Raw genomic sequence first — 26629 nt, 5'->3', positions numbered from 1 at the left:
ATTGTTAGTGCCAGATGGGCTGGTTTGAGTATTTCTGTAACTGCTGATCTCCTGGGATTTTCACGCACAACAGTCTCTAGAATTTACTCAGAATGGTGCAAAAAACAAAAAACATCCAGTGAGTGGCAGTTCTGCAGACGGAAACACCTTGTTGATGAGAGAGGTCAACAGAAAATAGCCAGACGGGTTAACCACTCGGTACAATTGTGCTGAGATGCGGGTTGGCGCTGTTTTGGTGGCACGAGTGGGACCTACACAATTTTTGACAGGTGGTTCTAATGTTGTGGCTGATCGGTGTGTGTGAGTGTGTGTATATATATATATATATATATATATATATATATATATATATATATATATATATATATGAATCCAATATTTCTGTGTATATACACACACATATACAGTGTTCAGTATTTGTACACATACACTATGGGCCTTCTACATGAAACAACACAAAAATTCTTAAACCATTCTTACGTTAACTGTCACAAAAGAAAAATGTACACGCACATACATCTACAGTGTACAGTTTGTGTACAAGCCATTTACACCTTGGGCATAGAATATGACAATTGACTTAAGAATAGCTTTATGAATGGTTTATGCAAAAAAGTTTTTCAAACCATTTTCATGTAAATTGTTGCATATATGAATGGTTTTTCGAATCCTGTATACTGTAAATTGTAAATGCGAAATTTTACCCAATAATGGTTTTACAGACAATTTACAAAGAACCACTTTTATGAATATAGTCATATGCAAGAACATTTTTTTTTTATTATTATTTCTTTATAAATTGTGAATGCAAAATTTTACGAGAATGGTTTTACAAACAATTTACACAGAAATGCGTAAAATTATTTTTACATAAATAGTTGCATGCAAAAATGGTTTTACGAATTTCTGTATAAATGGTGAATGCTAAATTTGATCTAAAGAATGTTTTTTTTTAAACTATTTTTACGTAAATTGCACGCAAGACTGATTTTACGAATTGTAAAGTAAATTTAGTGGTAAATTGTCTGGTTTTACAACATAAAGACATTCATTCTGCTCAAGTTTACTTAACGAGGCCCTGTGTGTGTGTGTGTGTGTGTGTGTGTGTGTACAAACAGTAATATTAATCTATAGCTCATTATCTGTTCTAAAATATTTGATGTTGGAAGTGAATGTGGTTTAGAGGTGATGAAGGTGCTCAAGAACTCTGAGCAGGACAAATGCACACAAAGGTTGTGTTAGGAAATAAACACTGATAAACTAGTTTCATACAGCAGAACACTAAATATTTAGCTTATCATCATATCATAATTCATTTTTCCGTAAAATGAGTCAATGTTACATTATGATCACTGATTTCACAAAACACAATTTCGATGTAATTGTCCTAAGGACTAGTTTGGTAAAAGGCAAGTGTTTGTTTCGACTTGATGACAAGAAATCTCGATCACAGTTACAAATAATTACAACAAACTAAGTGCGGCTACATACTAGAGTTTATGTTGCATCAGAGAACGCTGCAAATCCTTTGATTTCAATGGGAATTGTGCAATGCAAAGACATCAGAAAAATGTACTGCTTTGTGAAAGCGACACTCCGTCATGTGATAAAAGGTTGAGAAAATTTTAACTTTTGCTGCAACAAGGAATAAAAAATTCACAGAGGCAGGTCCAGATGCACTTCACTGTATTTCCCACTTGCTTCCAAACTAACCCTGTTCTTTCCACACTCTCAAAACACATTTTCTGATTCCAATCTGTCAACTGTCCATTAGCACTTTCTCTAGTGTGCAGGTGCCCTAATTTGCATTGGTGCTGTTTCTAGAGCGTGGGTTTAATTTTTTTTTCTTTTCTAAATAGACCAAGGAAAGTACTGATGGCCAAGACTTCATATATAGACAACCTTCACAATACAATACTCCACTTGAGCAGCTGAGTTCAATACTTGGTGATTAGATTAAACTGCAAGCAATTCAAGCTAAATTTTGATAAAACTCTTCAAACCGTCCATCAAACAAATCTCAATCATGAAAATACAAAACATACAGCCACAAAACTATAACACCACCAACTGGGTAAATCACTGAAGTTGACTCAAACTCATTCCAATGGATGTCAAATAGCTTTTCTACAGCACATTGTACAGTTGTTTTACAGAGGACATTGGCTCAAATGTTGTGTTCTGCCCTGACACTACATTCCTGGGACTGGCCTGATCAACCTGGTACCCAGCTTTGAGAGGAGGTTCGTTTGGTCCCAGAGAAGCTCCCTGAAGTCAGGTTAGCATTCTGAGAGGAGAAGAGATGTGAATCAAAGCTGAACTCCAGGCCTTCGGCATCCATTAGGTCATTGCGGGTGATGGCGTCTATATCACAATCGAGACTACCACTTAACGCTTCGAGATCCAAGTCTGATGGGAATCGATCCTGAGACACTGAGTGAACTGAGTTCACACTGCCGTTGAGACCTACCAACAACGAATCTGAGGAGTTGAGCTGCACAGATGTGCTTATGAAGGGAGACTGTTGGAGATGTTGCTTCATCAAGCTTTGGTAGTCTGATTCACTGCTCGATACACTGTTCATCCGCCATCCGGATGGCGACGCCTTCTTGAGTCCCGCTTGTCCACCAGGCCCAGCCTGGTTGGAAAACATGGGGTCATTACGCAGCAACAGAGCACTGCGACGAGCATTCTGAGACGAGAGCGAGGCACTGGCTTGAGACATCAGAGGGTCAGTCTGGGTAAGAAGGACATCAATGTGACTGTGGGACTCTGAGCTAAGCAAATCCTGCAGACTTTGCTCGCTAAAGAGGGAACCGCAGGAGAACGTAGCCTGTTTGTTTTCCTGGATCGTTTGCATTGGAGACTGCCTCAAGCCAGTGATGGACGGTGGGCTGAACATGGAGTTAGGACTGTAGCTGCCAGACGGAATTGCCAGACTGCTTCCAGAGCAGCTGAAAGTAAACACAGGGCTTCCTTGTAGGTTGCCCCCACTCTCATCTTCACCTGGAGATTGGGAAGCCGTCAAGCTGATGTTGTCAAGAAAGTCATCCATTAGGTTGTCGGAGAGGCCGTCGTTGAGGTTCATGGTTCCTGCGAGGTCAGCCAGACGGGGCAGTTCAGTCAGGCCGGTAGATGGAGACATACTACTAGGGCTAGAGTACAGCATGGGTGACAGCTGAGAGTCATCATCGGGAACTTCATCCACCTCCAGGTTGGCCAGGATTGGTGAAAGACGTCCACTTAGGGTGCTGGCATTTGAATTGGTGCGGGAACGGAAATCTGTCCAAGCATCGAGCTCGTCGCTGCTACGGGACATCGGGCTCCCGGTCCATTTGGACAAGTTGGAGGAACTCTCAGAGCTTCCGTCCTGAGTAGCCTGTAGAGCGGCCTTCTTTTTTGCAGCACGGCCACGGGCGCTTTTGATCAGCTTATTACTGTTGTCCATGGAAACAGCACGCCTCCGTGGGGCTTTGCCCCCTTTTCCACCATCTGGGTTGACCATCCACCATGAACTCTTTCCTGTCCCTTCATTCTGGACCCGGACGAAGCGACTATGGAGTGACAAGTTATGTCGAATCGAGTTCTGTAAAAAGAGAAGAGTAGTCAATGAGCTGTGCATCCTAACACATACATTTGAAACATTCATATAGATCTTTTCAGGATAATGGCCCAACATTCAAGGTTCATTCAATTTCATTTGTATACATATGATCTTGGACTCCAAAGAGCACAATGTTGAGTGAGGAACAATACTACTGTAAAGTGATTGCTTTACCTAGAGACTGAGGGGTCATATGACCCCTCTCTGACTAATAGAGTCCATGTGGTAAGGTAAACAAATAAAAAGCATTACTCAAATTAGGATCACCAATAAAACAAATGTTCTATCCTCTTTAAAACTTGTCTAGGACAACCTCTTTCATGAAAGGCCCTTATTGCATGTTGCTAGGGTGTTCTGGCTCACCCTCTTGTCTGTATAATATCCTGGTCCCTCGATACTGCTCGGGTCCTTTCGACAATGTAAGTACATGAAATGTTATTGAAGTCTATGAGAGGTGTATTGAGACGTCTATAAGAAGTCTATTTGTAGCCAGGTGAAAATCATATATTATTTTGCTTAGAAAAGTAAAATTGCATAGCATTATCTCCTCAGCACTGCACTCTGCGGCTATGTATTTACCTTGGGCATAACTGGTTCATTTAATATTACCCAAGCTTTGCATCTAACTACTTTCCTAAAACCTACTTTTACACATGCAGAGAAAGCTAACAGATGTACGGAGAGTTCCTAAACCACACAGAAAGTTTAAGATTGCAGTTCAGTGAAGCTGCATTGTCTTCTGCAGTACAGAAGATAGAGCAATCCATAATGCAGTATCTGGAGAGGTGTTAAAATTCACAAGTTCGACATAGTTTTCCTCGTTGGAGAATAGCAGAACAGTCTGAATTTAAAAATGGTGTGAAATTATCACGTCGTCCTGCAACATTTTGAAGAAAGCTGTACTCTTCAGACCAGTGTCCTGTGAACACCTCCACAATGACCTTTGTACTTCTCGAACAGTAAATGGGCTGACCTTATGACACTTCACTTCCATTAAAGCCTTTGCTTCAAGCCTATTACTGGATTTAATCATTGGAAGAAAACTTTTTGCTCTCCTTGCTGAACATGCATCTCAACTTATACTTGAAGTGCTTGAGCAGTTTTCCTTTTTTGCTTTAAGCTGGCTAACCAAATTGATTGGATTGAGAATCTAATCTAAGACACATGCATCGGTTTGTTCGTTGACATTCATAGCTACATTGATTACAAAACAGATCGTTAAAAAAATAGGCTTACAACAAGAGCAGCACTTTCGATGATAAACAGAATTAGTGATCAAGCCAGTTTTACTATGGAAAACAGCATTTCCTCCATGTTCACTTTTTCTGGAATTACATTACTTGTGGAAACTGTGATGAGTTTTATGTTTCTGAAAAAAAAAAATAACTTACAGCTTATTCATTTAATATGTTATTTGCATTCCTTGGGAATTGTACTCATTACCTTGCCATTGCTAGTGCCATGATCAACCAATTGAGCTACAAGAACATTTGACATGCTTTGATTATAAGCAATATAATGTAGTTCCTTGCAATTTTAGAAGATTCATGTCATTCAAAGTAAGTTCACAAAGCAAGTTCAATTACAATTCCTGCTGAGAATTCCAGAATGTTTGAAGTGCTTAATTGTCATGAAATAACACCACAATGCCAAAAATCTTAAATCGCCCAAAAACATGTTTCATTTACTTTATTCAAAATATTTTGTTTTTCTCATTTTTATTTATTTGTGTGTTTTTTTTTCTTTTGATTTCTAAGTGAAATTCAACAGTGTTTTAACAGTTTTGATGAGATTCATTATGACATTAGTAATCCATGATATTGACTATAGTGTAGGCATGTGACAGTATTCATTTATACGGTATATCACGGTAATTAACATGCAAGATATTGTTATGGTGGGGACTTCAAAATACCGTAAATAATTCCAGATATCCTTTTGGCCAAATTGTTTAGATTTTCCTGATCACACAGTAGTTTTTTTCCCCCATCAACGAATCAAGATACACAACACAGCATGTACGCGGCACAAATGACACATGCGCACTCTAATGTAAACAAAGTCCTGAGAACTAAGTCCTGTAATTAATAATGGCAATGTGGCACAATGATGATTTCAAAATTAATTTCAAGTTGGAACACCACACAATCGTAAGTTGCCTACAGTGTGAGTGAACTTGCGATTAAGTTGTAGCTAGCAATATATTAGCAACTGGCTTGCTATCCAGAAAAAAACAAAAACAAAACATGCATACTAGAGCTGGGCGATACATCGAATACCCATGATATAATCGTGTTGATTTTGCTGACGATATGAAATTTTAATGAGTGATAAATAAAATTTTAATGAGCCTTTTATTTGGCCATTAAGTTTCATAGAGTGCATCAGTAGACTAATTTCACGATCCTTCAGGGCTGTATAATTAATCAAAATAACATCAAAATGGAGATATGATCATATGTAATTATTTAACTGCCAAAGGCAGCGATTAAAGACTAAACCGGCGACACGCTGATCTGTGCACGTGTGGGGGCGGCGGGGCTCATGAGCTACTGTTTTTAGCGCGCTGCAGGTTCAAGCACTCGCGCAATTCCAAACATTAGTAACTGCTATAAAGTTATTATACAAATCTACAAATGCGGAACAGTAAAGGAGAGTTTGACAGTCACACGATGCGAAACTCATAACTGTCAAACAAACATTGCACTTCCTGTTTCATAATAAAAGCTCCTGGTGAAGGTGAAATAAACATGACTGCACTTGCAGTGTCAAAATTAAAACCCCAGTTTAGGATTAATTAAATGGGACTGAAATATTTAACTTTATCTTTAACAAATCCTCTCCTGAAAATAATAATTCAGTATTATATTATAATAATAAACCTGAATGGGTTCCACAGTAATAATTTAGTACTATGAAATATTCATCTGGTTTCCAAAAAAATAAGTGAAGTAGTTTTTGCACACTTTGTTCATTCACAAAGAAAAATGTATTAGTAAAAATATATGAAGGTAAATATGATTTTTATTAAGCTTCCATATATGATTGTATGTTAAATATACTGTAAGTATAAACATACAAATCACTAAAACTGATTACATTTTACCAGGGGTGTAGATTCCGGGGGGGATGGGGGGGAAGGTAACCCTCCCAATAATCAAAACAAGCAAGTACAACCCAACACCCCCCCAATTATTTATACCATGATCAATGGAAACATGTAATTGCTTCATGCTGCAAAAAAACACTTTTATGCTATTTCAGAGCAAAAACATAATTATCGAGATATATATATCGAACATCGTCAATTTGCTGAAAAATTTCGAGATATAATTTCTGAAGCCATATCGCCCAGCCCTAATGCATACCTATGTTGTAGCCTAGTAGCTGGCTTGATAAAAATGAGTCTAGTCTTACTTTAACATTAGCCTCATCAAGATAAGGTCTGTACTGATCTGTAATGATCAGTGGCCCAGTGGCATAATGACATTTTAAATATTAAGACATCAACTTATATTTGGCTATGTATCTGTGGTGCTGATGGTAGTTTTTTAAATGTTCAGGGTTCTTTTTAAATTTTGTTATCTGTTCATTTAAAAGCCAGTTTGGTATTGAAAAAGTAATTAAATTGCTATTAAGAGAACAACAATAAAGTTTATCTTTCAACCTGTTTTTGTAATGTAATTCAATACCGTGATAATACCGTATACCGTGATAAAAGCTTCAGCAATTATCGTGACGTGAAACTTTGATACCGTCACGTGCCTAAAGGAGTATGTGCATTGTTCATTACAATTCTCCTATAAATTTCTTTGGTGCTGCTTTCCATTAAATTCAAGCTACAAAGAACCTATGAAATATAAATATAATGGCTGAAAAGAGGGTTTGAAATCATCTGAAAGCCATGATGCAGTTGCTTTTGAGCACATCACCGCATAGAACAGCAATGGAATGCTGCCAGTTTACACACAATGCTGTGTGTCAGAGTCAAACAGCAAAGCTCTTCACACGCTGCTACACACTGACCTACATAGTTTCCAGTCAGCTGATTGCTGCTTATGCTGAAGCCCTGTGCCAATAGGAAGTGGAGGTGGGGACCGAAGAGCCAATAGAAACACTGATGCTGACGAAATCCTCATAGTTTCTGTTTTTTTTTTTTTTTCATTTAGAGTCAGGCAGATGCAAACACTCTGCAGGGCGTGCAGAATGGCTTTATCTGCACAGAGCACGGCTCATTGTTCATGCAATCTGCTCAGTGGTGAGAAGGGGCCTGTTTTACAGAATCAAAATCTATGTTCTATGAAATTTAAATCAATGTTTTAGTGCAGAGTTCAAGGAGTAGTTCACCCATAAATTAAAATTTCTGCCATTATTTACTCTTCCTAACATCAAATGATTTTCTAACTTCCTAGGAACATGTTAGGAAAAAAGTTACAGGTTCCTAGCTAAATGTCCAAGCTGCGCCAGCTGTCCCTAGTCCTGTTCCACTTTAATTGTATAAATAAGAGCAGCTTGGACATTCTATTAAATATCTTCTTTGGTGTTCCACGACACGAGGGTGATAGAATAATGATAGAATTTTCATTTTTGGGTGAAGAATCTCTGAAGTAATAGATTCTGGGAGAAAGCAAAAAGCAATTATTTAAACAGATTAAAATAAACAGCAAACCTATATGTTGCTATGAACACCTCCAGAAAACAACCTTTCTATATCTAAAGGGAAAATATGTTAAATATTTTCAAACAAATCATGCAGAGCTGTTTAAGTCCAAACTATGGTCGCAAAACTGCATTTTTGCCAACATAAAAAAAACCCTGTGATGATGTATTGAAATAATCGATTATTTACAACTAGTTATTTTTTTAAATGGTATTCAATCGACTGTGATTCTCCACCCTCCTGGTCTTACAACTGCAAGATTGCACTGGGATTTCCCAAGGATTTTCTTCTTATTCAAATCCATGCCAAAAGTATGCATCAGACTTGATTCCATGTTGGATAAATTGCTTTTCCAGCCCAAGCTAATCCCTGAAATCAAATAGGAACAAGAGATTTGCATAGCAAAATCCCTTTGTACAATTGTGTAAAAAAAAAATTATAATTCAAAAAGATTTACTGAATAGCTCACAAATATGGCAAGGGAGTTTCAATTATTTTCCTGAAGTCTATACTTAAAGGAACAACCAGGCTCTTAAAATGTGATCATACATGTTGATGATGAAAGAATGATTAATAAAAAGGTCTGGGCTTCATGTTGGTAAAACTAACCTATACATTAAGCTCAAATACTAGGTAAAATGGTGAGTTAAGCAGGCCATTTAAAAAGACAGGTATATCACTGGCACCTTTTCTCAATTTATCTGTTGTTGCTGTAATTCCCTATGCCATAACCACACAACCATGCATCTGATCAGTAAAAGACACATTACTTGACTGATAGTCCAACATCTGTGGCATTTGACCACCCTGTCATCCTGAACAAATTAGGGATTCACCAGTCTGATACCTGGAATGGTATCGGCTCAGATACTTACATTTTTAACTGGATCAGGTATCGGTCCGACGAGCCTGATCCAAATTCGATATTGTGTGTTAGTCATGGTTGTTACTGTCAAGCTTCAAAAATGGCATAAAAGAACCATAAAAGCGCCATTAAAGTACTCCATATGCCCACGCACAGACACTCTAAAGTTTTTTTATTTTGTCAAAATAAAAGCTCCAGGGTTTTAAAGTTAAGAAATTACAACTGAAATACGTTGTTTGTATATATATATATATAATTAATAATAGCAAAACATAATTATTTTAGTTTTATTAGTAGATTTTTATATTCAATTTCAATGAAACTTAACTTGACTGAGTCCCCCCCCCCCCCAAAAAAATGTGGGATTGAAAAGTGGATTTACAACTAAAGTGAACAAAAAAGAGGTCTGAATCCATTTAGTCCAGATACTATTTGAAAAAAAAAAAAAAAAAAAAAAACCTGTAAAGAGAACTGGCTTCTTTAAAGACTTTCACTGGAATTACTTTTAATTTTGCTCCTGCATTATTTAGTAACTAACGTTTTTCTTACCAGGCTACATATTTTATGTAATGTTTTTTTCTTTATTTTATAATAAAATAATGTGTAGTTAGATGTTTTTATTTCTTAACATATATTAGAGTACCTCCAATCAGTTCCACACAGTAGGTCATTGATAATATTAAAAAAAAGCGCACAATACTGGTATTGGAATCGGCCGATACTGAAAGTTCAGGTATAGGAAGAGGAAAAAAATGCATCACTAGTACAAAGGCAAACATTTTTTTTAACAGGGTTCCCACTCTTTTTGTCCAGTAATTTCCATAACCTTTCCAGTTGTTAGCGATTACTGGATATTTAAAAAAAATTATAATAAATAAATCATCAAAATTCAGACCAATTCGTTAATGATTCATTCCGTCCAATTTGTGAACCACTTCGACTGATTGAAAAGAATGATTTACTCACAAATCAAAAATTCTCTAAACATTTAGAGCAGAGCATAACTGTAAAAAATGTATACTAACTATAGAAATGTTAATGACTTTTCCAGCACAATGCTACAAAAGCATTTGTATCAACCTGAAACCTATGTATTTAGATGTATTTTTATAACATATAGTCTTTAGATATGCACAAAAGCAAGTCAAGTTTAAAATCAAGCACATCTCTATGACATGGCATACCTTCCACCCCGCGGAGCTGTTGCTGTCACCTTTGTCCTTGAAGTATGGCACATTTCGGACCATCCAGTCGTAAATCTGGGCCAATGTCAGCCTCTTCTCCGGTGAGCTCTCAATAGCTTGAGTGATGAGATCTGCGTAGGAATAGTTTCCCCAAGCGTTCCTGCGGGCAGAAGATTTTCTGGGCTGTTGAGGAACAAGGCCATTGGCGCTGGAGTCACTGCATGCAGCGGCCAGCACTTGTTGGGAAGATATTGGAGACCCATAACTGTCTTTATCATTGATTGCAACATTGGTTTCTATGACAGGGGTAGCAGTGCTATTGCTCGGTGGCTTTGATTCTGTATTGGCAGCTTTTGATGTATCAGTAATGTTGCTAGAAGCACAAGCTTCATCAGTGCCATTTTCATCCACCTCTTCCTCTGGAATGATGCCCACTTCTCCTGGTTCGGCTTTGCCCGCATCGGACTCCGGTCTGGGCAGAGGCCATGTGCAAGACCTAGGCCTTTTCTGGGGCTCGAAATCGGGGTCTATGTCGACGGGGTTCTCCACAAGAGATGCCTCTGCCATATTTTCTCGACTCCTTTTCAGATGAACGATGTATGGACGGCTCTTTTGAACACAACAGCGGCAGCGCCTTCATGCATTCCATTAATGAATCAATCCTAGAGTCCACATTTCAGTGCGGGACATGACTTGGACAATTTCTAATTAGATTATTTATAGGAATATTTAAAAATGCATTCAAATGCATTATGTAGCGCTATAGCGATTCTCTGCAAGATTTGAATATGAATCTCGCGTCCTTTTGGTTAGTTTAAAGGGTCCACCACTTCTCTACATACAAGTTTGATGGTTATAACACAACTTCACTATGACAAAATGCGTTTTTGAACATAATACAACACAAAATGATGAAGATCTACTCATCCGCAGAAGCTTCCGTGGTTTAGAAGGACAAAGAATATAGCACAGCGGACGATAGGAATCTGTTACATTGTTTCATGACATCGCGCTGCGAATTTGCTACACTGTAACATTACATCACTCTGCGAATTTGTTACATTGTTTCAAAACGCATTTGCCTTCGTCATATTTTGTTTTAAAGCGATCAGAAAGACTGTGCGTCCGTGCATTCGGTGTGAAATGCTTCTCATTTGATCAAGCCATACCTCCACAGCCTTTACTCTGCAAATGAACACAAAAGAGTCCTAACAGAGCGATTGGTTTCCCCGATAAGCCTCCATGACTCCCGTTCCATGTCGGAGCAGGACGTTCCGCCCCGCATCCCGGACGATCCAGCACTGCCGAAGCCCCGGTACTACACCTCTGACTGCTCGCCTTTAAGAAGTCTGCTGAAAAAATAGAGAACAGCAACACAAACATCTGCCCCCTGGAGACAATTATAGGAATTGCTTCTTAAAGGGCCGGCGAAAGAACTTGAAGCCGCATTCAGTCCATCTCTCTCTCTCTCTCTCTCTCTCTCTCTCTCTCTCTCTCTCTCTTATCCAATCTCTTGAACACACACACACACACACACACACACACACACACACACACACACACACACATATAGAAAGGATTTTTTAATGCAGTACAATTTAAAGTTCTACATTTTTTACATTAAACCTGTATTTTGTGTTAGGATTTTTTTTTTAATTTTCTTTGCATTTTGTCAATATTTCCATAACAAATTACTCATTACTATACTGCAAAAATATTCTCAATCTCATTAGCTGAAGAATCACTGATAATAATTGGAATAGTAAAAGACACTACAAACATAAGCATCATATGCAGCTCAAAAGACAATCAAAAGACCCCTAAATCTGATAACTTAGAAAAGTAACAGCACTCCTCTCTCCTCAACAAGTCACATGATTTGAGGTATCATTGATGTGGGTAGCGCAAACTGAGCAAAATGCATGCTAAAGTTAAATACGTGTTCAAATCCCTAACCCTAGTTATGAGCAAAAGTTACAGTGAGCTTAAATTAGCAATAAATGCACATGCTTCAGGCCCTCGGAGCAATTGACCCTTCGTTGGAACCAAATATAAATGACTCTTATTCTCATATTCTGTGTTATAGAATGTGATGCATAAAAGATAATACTGTAAATTAACCAACAAATGAATTCATAACAGCAAGGATCCCAAACCTGAAAAACATACACTAGCGCAGTGGTTCTTGACTGGTTTTTCTTCAGAATCCAGATTTTCCAGACGAACCAGAAATGTTTATTGAACAAAAGTAACAAAAAATGTCTTAAAGTCAAACAGGAAAGTAATAAATATTATCATGAACTGCACAGGCCCAATAATATGCACAATTAACAACACACTTTATGCTTAAAAGGAGAGTTCACCCAAAAATAAAAATTATCTCATTATTTACTCACCCTCATGATATCCCAGGTGTGAATGACTTTCTTTTTTCACCAGGACACATTTGAAGAAAAATAGAAAAATATCTCAGCTCAGTAGGTCCTTAAATATTTATAAAATAACATTACTTAAATAATGAGAGAATTTTCATTTTTGGGTGCTACTATCCCTTTAATAGGAAAACTGGTTTGAATTTACTAGCATATGACCAAAACTGAGCCAAATATTTCCATATTATCAAGTGGCACTAAAATACTGCTGTTTGGTTGGATGCACAGCTTTTGATGTCAACAATACAGATAAGCATTTTCACCTCATTTTCAGAAGTTGACCACCAGTTGAGAACAAATGCCCTAGACTAAAGAAAACTTCAACAGCCAGACATCAATCAAAAAAGTCGTTAAAATAATTTCAATGCAAACCTTTTTAAATAGGTGGTTTATCAGTTTTTTAACCACTACAGATGTCTTCAGAATTCATTTACAATGGATATCCTTTGTATTTGGTGATTATGTTTCTTAAAGTCATTGACTAGTTTCACAATCCCTCGTATTGTGACGTGCGAGTATGAAGGCATTAAGGGAGGTGTTTTAAAAGTATCTGATTTAAACTTAACTTCAAAGTTGTATGCTTTTTTTGCAAAAAGCTTTAGGGTTGGTACATTTTTTTCATTTCTGTGAATAATTCAAAACTGTCAGTTCCAATGAACCGATTCAACACTTTAATTATTTAAATCTCTGAGACATTGAATCATTAAAAACGAAAAACTTTTTCAGAGCAAATAAATATTGAGATATACAGTATAGAGTAAAGGCTGAAATATGTTGTGATATAATCCCAGAATTGATCATTTATGTTACAATTTCAGCAACCAAAGCTATAGATAGCTAAAACATTTAACACATTTCTCTAAAAGACTTTAAATAGCAAATTACTTATAAGTGACCTTTGAAATGCCAAAATCATCCAATAAAACATGAGTGTCGTGGTGATCATCGTGACAGTGTTGGTCATGAACAAACATCTTTTATCCTAAGTGTTTGATATTACACCGATTATACGGACAGTCTTCATGGAGTAACCTGAGATTAGATGCCTTATTCACGGCAAGAGCACAATGGTTAAAGCTCCTGGACCACTTCTTAGTGTATTTGAACCTGCAACTTTTATTTTTTCAGTATGCCTCTCCCAAAAAACAAAAATAGCTACATAGAGTAATATAAAAATATAGTGTCATACGATAATCGAATACAGAGGTTGTCATTTTACGAGTTTATAAAAAAATTATTTACATTTATTTACATAACATTTTATCCTAGTCCAGTGTACTTATATGTATGTGTTTGTGTGGGTAGAGTTGTTGAGACATTTAATATTTTATCACCAAACATGGAAATTCCATTTCAAGGACTGTTCGTTGGTGACGTCAAGTGACGTCATTGTTCATGAACATTTCCTGCTTGTCAAAAGAGAGACTATTTAGCAGAGACGTGCCACTTCTATTAAAGAGCACCTATTATGGTTTTTCAAATATTACCTTTCATGTAGTGTGTTATATAGCTGTTTGTGAATGTAAAAAAAGTCTGCAAAGTTTCAAAAATCATAGTGCACGACAAATGGAGTTATTGACTCCCAAAAGAAAGAACCGATTCTGAACACCTGAAACGAGTCCTTAGTAATTCCAGACTTACTTCCTGTTCTAACCTATGTAATTTGATAACAAAACACCCACCTCTGGTCTTCACTGGCTGCTCACTAACAGCTTTGACCCACCCTCAAACACTACACTAAGCGGTAGACCAATCACAACAGACTGGGATATCTGACCAATCAGAGCAGAGTAGGCTCTCTGAAAGGAGGAGTTTAGAATGAATCCTTTAGAACGGATAATTGAACAAGTCGTTTTTGACACTGGGAAAAAAAAAGGTAATGCTGCAATTTAAATTATGAGCAAATTAAAATGTTTTTGACCTTGGATGCATGTAAATCTATTGTATGAGACCTTTAAAACAAAATTAGGCACATTTAAAAACCATAATAAGTGCTCTTTAAAATGAATGGGAGAAATTAGAACATCCAACAGCAGCCAACGGTCAACCCGCCTTAGAGGTAAAATAGCCAATCACCTTTTAGATAGAGAAATCGCCTGTAAATCAACTGGAGAACACGCATGCGTATTTGCTGTACAAGACAGTATAATTGCGTTTTTAGCATAATCTGAGGTAAAGAAACACAATTTATTATTCCCATGGATCATCGTCACCCTGCCTCGCGATGGGGCTCGTGCAATCACCGCTGCCTTTAAACACAGTTTTATTGAACTGCTCTCTAGAATACTTTATTCTAATTGGTCATTCACAGCATTCTATGCTCATATGTATAATTGACCGTTGTCCCAGGCAACCAATTTCCTACATAGCTGTACAAAGTGTGTCACTCTATGCTCTATCATCACATAATAAAATCATTGCAACTCAAATCGATAGTTCCCCTTCTGTCACTAACTCGACGTTGTGTCAGTGTAGTGACACTAGTGGTCGATCTTGAGAGCCCGAGACACCTTCAGATCTTTGAGAAAAGGCCAGTGAGAATTGGCGAGTAGAATTTGCATGCCACTCCCCCCAACATATGGGTATAAAAGGGAGGCTGGAATGCAGATTCATTCAGATTTTTTCTTCGGAGCCGAGCGGTAGTATTTCAGCGAGCTGAATACTACTACTGATCCATTCACCTCTTCAGAAGCGTGTGCTGTTGGATATACGGCACATTCCAGCGGCTTTCTCTCCACTCTGCACTCCACTGCAGACTACGCCCCTGGGTGCTTCGACAGTGCTCTAAAAGAGTTTATTTCCTCTATTAGAGCAGGCACAGTGACGTTGAACGTCTTTTTAAAGACGTGTCTTTTTAAAGATGGCCTTCCGTCTCTATGTAGTTCCTGGATGCGGTCATTACCTATCCGCCTCTGACGGTCACGATCACTGCCTCACGTGCCTGGGCCAAAATCACGTTGAGGAAGCATTCGTGGATGGTTCATGTTCTCATTGCTAGCACATGACCATGGCAACGTTGCGGTCATGGCTGTCCCCCCCGCTGGTCCTTCTACCTATGGGTACGAGGCCACCCTGGTTGACGCTGAAGGCGATTCGGGGGCTTCAATGGGTACGGTTCTGCCGGGTAAACCCCCACAGACTGCCCACTCCCCGGTACGCTCGTTTGCACCCGTCCAGTTCTGGGATGAGACAGGCAGCTCGCCTCAGTGCCAGCCTAATGACTCTGCGGGAACTCCAGAGCTGGTAGCCAGACCATTCCGTCCCCCGGTGGAGGGCCGGGAGGAAAATCTTTTGTTCCCTTTTTCTTTTTTGTTCGCCGCACCTCATACAGGCTGCGGTACTCGCATTGTCAAAAAAAGAGCAGTTTCCTCTCTCCTTGGGTCACACCGCCAGTGGTCACGGTGTCACGGTCACCACCCCCACGGCTACCAGACACCGAGCGCCTGCAGCCTGGGCCTCACGAACCGGCCTCCTGCCTTCGCATGCCCCACTGCATCACACAAACCACACCCCCGGTGGTGACGAGTCTCGAGGATGGCCCGAGAGGCCCTCCTCCTCAGTTGCCGGCCCACCTTACTCTCGGTGCATGCTTTGCATATCTACTTGGATTGCACACAGAGCTTTAGATGTTCTGAGCAGCTCTTTGTCTGCTTCGGCGGACAGCAGAAAGGGAACGCTGTCTCCAAACAGAGGCTTGCCCACTGGATCGTGGACACCATCGCTTTGGCCTACCAGACCCAGTCCGTGCCTGCCCCCTTGCGGGTTCGAGCACACTCCACAAGGAGTGTGGCATCCTCGTGGGCACTGGCCAATGGCACCTCTCTAGCAGACATCTGTAGAGCAGTGGGCTGGGCAACACCCAATACCTTCGCGAGATTTTACAATCTCCAGGTTGAGCCGGTTTCGTCCCGTGTTCTTTGAGGTACGAACAGGTAAGTTTTGTTATGCTGGGCAGCTGGCTGGGTGTACCACTTGTGTATAGCGCCTTTCCCCTCCACAAGGTGAAGCCGTGCGCTCTTCTCTTCCATGCGTGTTCATGACCTGTGAACCCTGGATGTCCTTCCTCCTAGCCTTCTGGCGGAGGAATTCGTAGTCAGACCCAGTACGTGTGCTAATGTGCCCTGTACTGGGGTAAGTGCTCCACAGGTCTTGGTTACTCCAGTAACCTCCTGTGATATATCTTCCGCGGTACAGTCTCCCTTTTTCAGTAGACCCATGTCTCCCTTTGTAGAGTCTCTGCGTTTGTAGAGGTTTGCAGGACCTACCGCCACACCTCTTCCATGTGCGGCCGTAGTCCCATATTTTTTACCCTCCCCTTCAGGGCAGGTCTTTTCCCCCTGAAAGAATAGGAACAGAAAAGAACGCCTTCCCCGGTGCATTTTATGAGCCTTTAAAGCCGAATCTAATTTTCTGTGGAGAGAAAAGGCAGCGGCTGGCGCGGCCTGCTCCCATACTAGATACATCTCCTTCCCCCCCTCAGCGTTGTTGGGAATTACATGACGTTTTGGGGCGTCTGGGGAGGCTACATGCAGTCCGAGTGCATCTGTTTCTACGCTCACAGTAGTCTCGGTTACTGTCGTAACCTCCGTTCCCTGATGGAGGGAACGAGACGTTGTGTCCCTCTTGCCACAGGCTGAACTACACCACTGTAATGGCCGGGACCTTGTCTCGGCTTCTCAGTGCAAAAACCTGAATGAATTCGCATTCCAGCCTCCCTTTTATACCCGTATGTCGGGGGGAGTGGCATGCAAATTCTACTCGCCAATTCTCATTGGCCTTTTCTCAAAGATCTGAAGGTGTCTCGGGCTCTCAAGATCGACCCCTAATGTCACTACATCGACACAACGTCTCATTCCCTCCATCAGGGAACGGAGATTATGACAGTAACCGAGATGTTCACGTCCATTTATGTATTCATTTGATAAGTAGCCATGTAGTAGCATGATTGGCCCCATTTACACCTGGTATTAAGATGCATCTCGTGTGATCCGGTCACATGTGGTCAGGTGAGACACATCGCTGTTTACACCTGGTCACTTAAATGTGTCTTCTGTGACCATTTGTGATCGGATTTGGGGGACTCTGTTTCATGACGACATCAATCACTAAGTCAGTGTGTTACTGCATGGCATTCAAGTGCAACAACATCAGAAAAAACAAAGAAAGCGTGAAAAAATGAGGTGATATTTCTACCAGATGCAGCTGAAAATTAATCTAAGCACAAAAACAACATTTCGAGCAGAATTGTCTGTTATTTTAATGGATTACCTGTATTAATGTGAGCTGCAGATGTCCGTGCATGTTGATACAAGACACATTCAAAAAGATCTGTGAAATTCTCGTGTTTATGTATTTGCTTTTTTTATTTTTCTATCGGACGGTTATTTCCTTTTAAAGCTGCTCGTAACCGACAAAGTTAAACTCTTGTTTTCGGTGCAGCGGTTTATTGACAGGTGAGGGGAGGCGCTTCACTGCTACCGCATTCAGGATGGATTATCGTTTACAACTCAGATGTGATGTGGTCACATGCGTTTTTGACCACATTTGTATGTGGTGTTTGTGATTCGATCACAAAACGTTTTAGACCCCATTTAGACCTGTATTTAGTGCTGACCACATGTGACCGGATCACCCGAAATGCATCTTAATACTAAGTGTAAACGGGGTCATTATGTTCAACCAGCCAGTCATTTTCACAAAAGAACCCCCCCAGGATTCCTAAGTCCAAGTCCTGATCACCCTGTCAAGGCTGTATATTACTTTATCCAAAGAAAAAAAATAACAAATGAACTGTTTAACAAGGCAAAAGGGCTAAAATGCCCTTTTACTACAGTATATAATGCCAATACACATTGTTTCTCATCATCATGTCTTACTAACTGTATTAGATAATACAAATACTGCTGTATCACTTACCTTTAGCACAGCTATAAATGGCACAAAGTTCACCCTCAATCTGTTTTTGTACAGATCTTCAAAATAATATATTGTGTTTAGTACAAACATAAAGGGTTACTGAAAAAAACAGCACATACAGTGATGGCTAACACACGTCAGTCCATTAATAAACTCAACATACAGATCAAACTGAATAATTAGACGCGTTTTTATGATTATCAGACCTACTGTTGCTAAACACAGTTACATCAATTAGCACGCTGATAAGAACTACTGTAGAAGCAGTAACGACACCTACATTTACAAATTAATGTTAATAACACAACGTTAATTCTAGGGCTGAGTATTGATACAGATTTCCTGATTCAATTTGATTCTGATTCACAAGCTCTCGATTCGATTCAATATTGATTCGTATGGTTATAATGTCCCTTTTGCTTACATATAAAATAAATTATTACCCTGCTAATGCTGTTAATTATACAGGGGACCTTTTAACTAGGTACATTAGGAAAATATTAATTTTACTAATTATATTTTATTACTTTTTTTTATCATTTTGGTCACATTTTGTCTTTTTAAAAATTAACAAATAAATATATTCAATCAATAAATAAGATATTATATTTCATATATTATTTTAGATACATATTTATTGTTAAATTGCATAATGTGTACTATTTACAGGACATGTGCTATAGGTTGAACATGTGCTAAAACTGGTACTGTTTCTTTAAAAAAAAAAACAGCATTGCTGTAAACAGCGCCTTTAAATGAGTGCATGTTAATTAGAGAGGACTTCACCTAATCTGTGCAATGCATGATTAGAATTAAATGTTTTTTTGTAGTTGTTTTTGATCAACAACTGACTGTAAAGAACAGAAAGATTATTAAAAGAGACCGTATTCAATGACAAATGGGTTGCGTGGATCTCGTCTTTGGACACAAATTCAGGGCCGTAGCAAGGAATTCTGGGCCTCGTGAATATATATTGCTCTGGGCCCCTTACCAATTAAAATAATACAGTTTCAAATTTGTTGTGGGCCCCTTTGGACCTTTGGGCCCTAAAATCATTACCACCTTTCACCCCACTAGCTACAGCCCTGCACACATTACACGGAACAACTTTTACTCTCAACACGCTGTGAAAGGATCTCGCTGCTGAACATTTCACGACTAAACAACACAATTACTGGTGAGTGAAGTAAACATTTACCAGCCAGGTACCAAATATATACATTTTAGTCGCATAGCACGAAATTTGGTTGCAAATACGAGTGATTTCCTCTCAATGTAGTAGAGGGTTGCGCATTGAGTTAAAGATCGATCTTGGGATTTATGAATCGATATCGAGATTCGTGAAGATTGCAATTAATCAGAAAAACAATACTTTTACCCACCCCTAGTTAATTCATTCAAGTATTGATTCATGTCATAGTTGAGACAAAGAGATCACAGTGCAATAGTGCATATGTAGCAGAAATCACTATCAAACAAGGCTTTTCTCCTTTAAGCTGACTGTGATAAGCATGTGTCTTGATTTTCATTCCCGGTCTCTACAGTTTTTAAATCATGTTGCGGCTAAACTTTACAAATGGCATAATGATGATGTTTTTACAATGTCACACTTCATTCCAGCCCACTCAAGAATGATATGCATTCAATTTTAACCACTGAAAATTGCACTGTTCATTGAAATCTTCATTTCGTTCCTGTGGAAAGTTCAGTAAAGATCGATTGAGGGAGCAACAGCCACCATGTGGGGTGAAGCTAAACAATGGGTTATCCGGAAGTATCGTACATGAGAACATTTGAATCTCTTACCATCTGGAGGCCAATTGGAAGTGGCAACAACTACAACCCCATTTAGAAAGAGGTTTTCAAAGAGCTGCTTCAGAATCATTGCATCTGCTGTATCGGTGACCTGTTTAACAGAGTACATAAAAGAAACTGATTTATTCTCTCTATTGATTTTAATTGCCATTGCATAGATTGAAAAGATAACATAAACAGATTTTAGCATGCTGAAGTGATCACAAAGCTTGATTAGATTATAATACTACAGTTACACAGTGTAACATTCACCTGAAATTCATCAAAACACAAGAACAAATTCACTGATTTCTTCAGCGACCGATGCAATAGGCTCATACACCTTTGCCATTTTACCCACTTTTACCCATCACATTTATGCACATCCAGCATGAATCCATGAAAATGGACACTCTTTTTCTTCTCCATCTCTACGAGGTTATAAAACATGTCCATAACCATTGTTTTTCCCAAACCTGAAATCCAAAAAATACTTATTGATACAGCACTAGTTCATTTCTTTAACAGCAAAACAAAGTCTGACTAACATCACAACATGATGATGCAGAACTTACCAACATCTCCACAGATGTAGTAACCTTTTGGTGGCTTTTGCTTGAAGAACTTTTGCAGATGGAAATGAAACAAAAATATAGGTAGCTAGATGAACTAGAAGTGCATTTCAATGTCTGCAGGGTATTTTTGGCTGCTTTAGTCCATGCAACTTTTAAAAACTTTACCTTTGAAAAAAACTATGAACGTTCATTGCTGAAGCCTCTGAGATCCTTTTGCATCTGATCCCATTTTTGCAAAACAGCCTTTTGATGCAGATCTTCTCGTAACGCTCCATCTCAAATGAGACTGTTGTAATGTTCCAGAGGTCCTTTAAAACTATTGTTTGGAAGGGTTGTGGCACTGGGCTCTTCAATAGACTGAGACAACACACTGGCTGCAAACTCTGCATGATAGAATAGTGTTTTTCAGTTTGAACAATTATGGCCATTGACTATAAAATCAAAGTAACAAATACAAAAGTAGCTGTAAATAATCATTAATGCATAAGATATCATAACCCAATAAAACATTCTGCTAGAATCCATTATAAATAATTGGCTGATCTCTATAACAGTATACAGCTTTCACATTCAGTGAGTGCCAAGTTTCAATCAAACATTGTTCTTATCATAAACATTAGAGTGTAAAGAAAAGTATTAAATATTAGAAAACTAGTATTTCCCCCCATTTTTCAAACATCTGGGGCATTTTTGTCACATTTAAAAGACATTTCTCCTATCATTTCTGCTTAAAACCTAGATAAAGAAATTTCTCCAATATTTACTATATCTAAAACATACATAAAGATATTTCACCAATATTTCCTGTGTCTTTAAAAAAAATAAAGATACAGGTATTTCTTTTAAATTGACTAGGTCTTTGACAAAGATAAAAGATATATCACTAATATTCATTGTCTATAACCAAAATAACTTTAACTGCTATGTAAAAAACAAACAAACAAACAAACAAACAAAAACAAAACATAGACATTTCTTCAATGTTTTCTATGTTTATAACAAAGATGAAGATATTTCACCAATATTCTCTATGTCTAACCAAAATAAAGATCTCTCTTATAATTTCTATAAGATAAAGACATTCCTCCAATATTTCCTGTCTATAACAAAGTAAAAGGAATTTCTCCCATTTCTATTATGTTTATGGTAAAGATTCAAGATAGTTTACCAACATTTCTTAAGTCTACAACCAGGATAAATAAAATATGTCATATAATTACTGTATAAAACAAAGACATATACATTTTATGGCATATATTGTCAGTTAGCCTATTTATTATCTTTACACGTATTCTCTTATTTCTCTTCTATTTTAATAGGCAACCTGTCAAATTCTGGCTGGAGCTCAGTGTAAAGATAATAGCCATTTATCACGCAATTCAACACTTTTCACAATGCGCCGATGTAATAACTTACCTCTTCTAATACAGCTGGTAAAACTAAAGCAAGTTGACTTCGATAGCAGTTTATTTTTCACATGGAACTGAAGTCCAAGCACCACCAAGGATGCTTTGCCGGTGTTGTATCAAATTGTGTTCCCCGTTGGAATCTGTTTCCCCTAGCCCCAATAGGGTATGGGGTTAGGGTTAGGGTAGGTAGGGTAGTGTAGGTTAGGGTTAGGGTTAGGGTTAGGGTTAGGGTTAGGTTAGGTAGGGTATGGTAGGGTAGGGTACGGAAGGGTTAGGCTTAGGTTTTTGCATGGGCGAACGCATTCTGTCAGCGGAGAATGTTACCCACAAATACTGTTCCTCCCATACAGATCTACTGGGGGGAAACAGTGTCCAACCGGGAAACAGAGTTCGACACAACACCGGCTGCCATGTTAATGTTGAATAGTCAGAAGGTGGGCGTGGCATTGGCTTGGCATATGTCAATTGGGTTCTTTTTTTTATATTCCTGAGCTTATTTGTCTTTCCCATAATGTGATACGTAAATTTATGTAGATAAATTACTTGTTACTGTGGAAAATATTATAGGCCTATTACAAAAAGGGGTTGTTTGAAAACACAATTTTACACATTTCCAGAGAGAGTCTATATATTTTTCTAAAAACAAAGCCAGGATGACTTGTTTTTTTTGATGAATTTTTCGTGATGCCCATTTATTATTATTGTTATTTTTATTATACTATTTTTATTTGTATATACTATTGATGCATTGCATTTATTTATGCGGATGAGATATGTTTGCATTATGAATTCTCAATAAAATTGCGTCCAGAATAATCATAAGGTGGGCATGTTTTAATGTTACAGATATCAAGATCCAAAAATCAAAGCTTCATTGGCACAATAAACTAGGGTTTATGTTGCCAAAGCATTATGTAAAGCATCAATTACACATGCATTCATGTGCACATAATAGACATATCCATGTTAGCTTGATGTGTGTGTCCATGTGTAGGAGAGGTTACTTTATATGTTGGAAGGTCTTTAAATATGTGATTTCATAACAAGCCAAATGCTCCCATTGAATGACAATTTTACATATGCCTGTCTCCCCCTTTTCATATGACATTATATAATATAGAAGAATGTTGTAGGCTTTGAAAATGTAATGGGAAGCAGCCCAGGCACTGGATGTCTGTTGCCATGACAACACTGGTTCGGTGACTTCACAGCATCATCATGCATACTGTAGACACATGAACAGCCTTGCTTACTGTGGTGATCAGAGTACTCAGGAACAACTCTGAAGGCTTTCTGTCCAGCTTTTGCATCTTTAATAGTTCTTCTATGGCATTTTTTTCTGTATGTCTTGAGTGGAAGGGAAGGTGAGAGGGTTGTTTTAGCCATACTCATTATATCTAATGATGTATATAGTGCTTTCATTCTCAACAGAGCCAGTGTCCATCGCTGCTTAATGCAAGAGCATGCTGAAAGCCTTTGTCAGTATGCACGTTTATGTGTGTGTGTATCAATAGTAAAACCACTTGCCTACTCCCCTCAGCTAAATGCTTTAGTCTTTTAGAGTCGTTTGGATTCAGTGTTAGACATGCATTTTGGGGGAGGATATATTAAAAAACAATACATATCAGACTACACTGCTATAATCAGCTGCCTGGTTAATGTGGGTTAATGAAAGCCTGACAACTAAATGTTTAAGGAGAGCAAGGGCAGTGACTATTGTTGTGCTGTTTAAAAGACATGATTGTGATTCATGGTTTCATATAAGTGTTTATAAAGATGAACATATTGCATATTCTGTATTTATCGGTTTTATCTGCTGCATTTGATCACCAAAACAAAATTAATTTATTTCATATTAACAACCTACTCCTGGTTAATTTCATGAAAAAATATTCAGGTCACATTTCACACCGAAATAAAAGGGAAAAGATATCATTATCATTAAGATGTTTTACATTGTAACATTATTTTCAGGAGAATTATGCACACAATTTTCATTCATGTAATGCATTGAGACGTTTTACTTTTGAGTTGATTTTTCCTCATTACTGTAATACAGTAATGTTTGCACAGTAAAAATATGAATTACAGTGAATTTTTCATTTTAAATCAGTATAAATTAAAGACAGTGCAACAAATATTACCTATAGAGGGCCAATTTACTTAAAATTAAATCATTAAATATTTAAATATTAAATATATTAATTAAATAAATTATGAAATATCTATAAATACTATAAAATAATTTTTTTTAACAATTTTATTATGTATTCAATTATTTATTTAAATATTTATTTATTGTTTTTGATTAATTTGGCCCTCCATAAATACCAGAATGTGTACCTAACAATTTAAATCAATATTTAATTTTTATTTCGTTATTGTAATTATTTTATTAATATTATTATTATTATTTGGCAGTACAATAATGAGAATGAGTTTGTTTGTATTTTTTTTTTTTTTTTTTTTTTTTGCCTGTTAAATATTTCACTTTGTAGAGTGGAAAGTAGAAAAATGTAAATCGACTATAAAAGTTTTTCAATTACTTTTCCATGACTATATTAATGTTGGGCCTCATGTATTCAGATAGAAGACAAAGGCAGGCCTAACAGTCATAAAAAAACATTCCTCAAGCCCCCTCCTTCTAAGTTGTAAATCTTACTGATAAAAATCGCGCCAAAATCAAACAAAGGGAGTCCAAAACAGACTACAGTTCCATGAAGCCTTGCCCTCTAAAGGATCGAGCTCTCAACTCCTATTGGATGAGGCACACCACGGAACGTCCCTCAAACATGACATCATCAGGACTTCAAGTAATTCTGAAATGCTTCCAAAGTTGCTTCCAGCAACTTAGTTCACCGAATACGGACGTAGCTTTTTGCTGCTCTCCGGTGCAGCCTCGTGGCATAAGGAAGTAATGTCCGACTTGAAACTGTAGCCATACGATCTCCATTTCGCTGGACGAGTTGAGATTACTCTGTGTTCAACCGAACACTCTAACGGATCCGAAGGAGACCGCCGAGCAATTCGCATCTTCATCCGTTTGCCTACAGAAGTGAAAAGATTAAAGATTTCTCTTCCATCTTCAATCAAGTCGACATTTCTGAGTTCTCCGCCAGCCCGCCGAGAATCAACAGCCGTACCGCCCGCCGACAGAGTGAGGAAACGGCCTCCCGTCATCACCCGAGCCTCAAGGAACTGGGTCAGAGTTAAAGGACGGAGGAAAACACATTCTATCTGTGTCCTCATGTGATTCAAGTAAGAGGTTTACGTCTGGGCAGAGATAGAATATTATAGTGTGTTATTCTTGTGTTTCAAGGTTTTTGCTTGTACAGTTTACGGACCGCCATGTCCGCTCATTATTAATACTCAGGGTATTAATTATCACAAATTTGTTTTGCTGTATTGTGGTCCAACCAAATTGGACTGTTGTGCATTTTCGCCATCGCGGGTGAGACAGCAACTGAGTTCATCCATTAAAGAGTCAAATAACAAGGGACTTTTACGAGCCCCCCTTGTAAAACCGCGTCTCTGAGTGATGAACACGGCTGCTTTATCTCCAGCTATCGTGAAATCAGCTTTCGGGCCGTCACTTAATCTCTCTCTCTCTCTCTCTCTCTCTCTCTCTCTCTCTCTCTCTCTCTCTCTCTCTCTCTCTCACTAACCACACTGTCACACACACACCTTGTGTTATAGAATTATTTCCATATCTAATCATATCACTGTTTATTTTGTAGTTGTAAGTCGGAAGTTTATTGACTGCATTGTATTAATTATTAATTGATATTACTGCATAAATAAACTTTGTTTATATTACAAAGAGAAGTGTTTTGGTTTGTTTTGCATACGCCTGTGTCATGCTGACGGGATGTCAGTGCTCGGATTCAAACCTTCATTCATTGTATTCTTCGGATGTCGATTTTCCTAAGAAAACAATCTAATATTGAGACTGTTTTAATATTCGGTTATTAGTCCCTGATTTCAGGGTGGTGCCCCGTCAATGTTAATCCTTATTAATATTCTATTGATTTTTGATAATTGATAATTAACTTTGATTGAATTTGAATGATCAGTAAGCTAGTGTTAATTTTAATTAATGTTTCATCGATGTTAACAATTAACGATTATCTTTGATAATTGTTGATTTTAAAGGATTAAAAAAACTAACATTGATTCTCATCAATGTTCTA

At 38.1% G+C, this 26629-nt stretch overlaps 1 protein-coding gene and 1 pseudogene across 1 annotated transcript; both read right to left on the bottom strand.

Annotated features, from left to right (window-relative positions):
* Window positions 1-255: 255 nt before the first annotated feature.
* Window positions 256-11636, bottom strand: foxo3a (forkhead box O3A). Its single transcript, XM_051645828.1, has 2 exons — window positions 10314-11636; window positions 256-3586 (listed from the first exon to the last, which is right to left on the bottom strand). The coding sequence occupies exons 1-2, from the start codon at window positions 10878-10880 to the stop codon at window positions 2216-2218; spliced, it is 1938 nt and encodes a 645-aa protein (XP_051501788.1). The 5' UTR covers window positions 10881-11636; the 3' UTR covers window positions 256-2215.
* A 4534-nt stretch (window positions 11637-16170) lies between these two features.
* LOC127410777 (AFG1-like ATPase) lies at window positions 16171-22555 on the bottom strand (annotated as a pseudogene).
* Window positions 22556-26629: the final 4074 nt, after the last annotated feature.

This window comes from Myxocyprinus asiaticus, chromosome 20 (genome assembly GCF_019703515.2).
Source record: "Myxocyprinus asiaticus isolate MX2 ecotype Aquarium Trade chromosome 20, UBuf_Myxa_2, whole genome shotgun sequence".
Classification (NCBI taxonomy): Eukaryota; Metazoa; Chordata; class Actinopteri; order Cypriniformes; family Catostomidae; genus Myxocyprinus; species Myxocyprinus asiaticus.
This window is presented reverse-complemented; position numbering and strand designations above follow the sequence as displayed.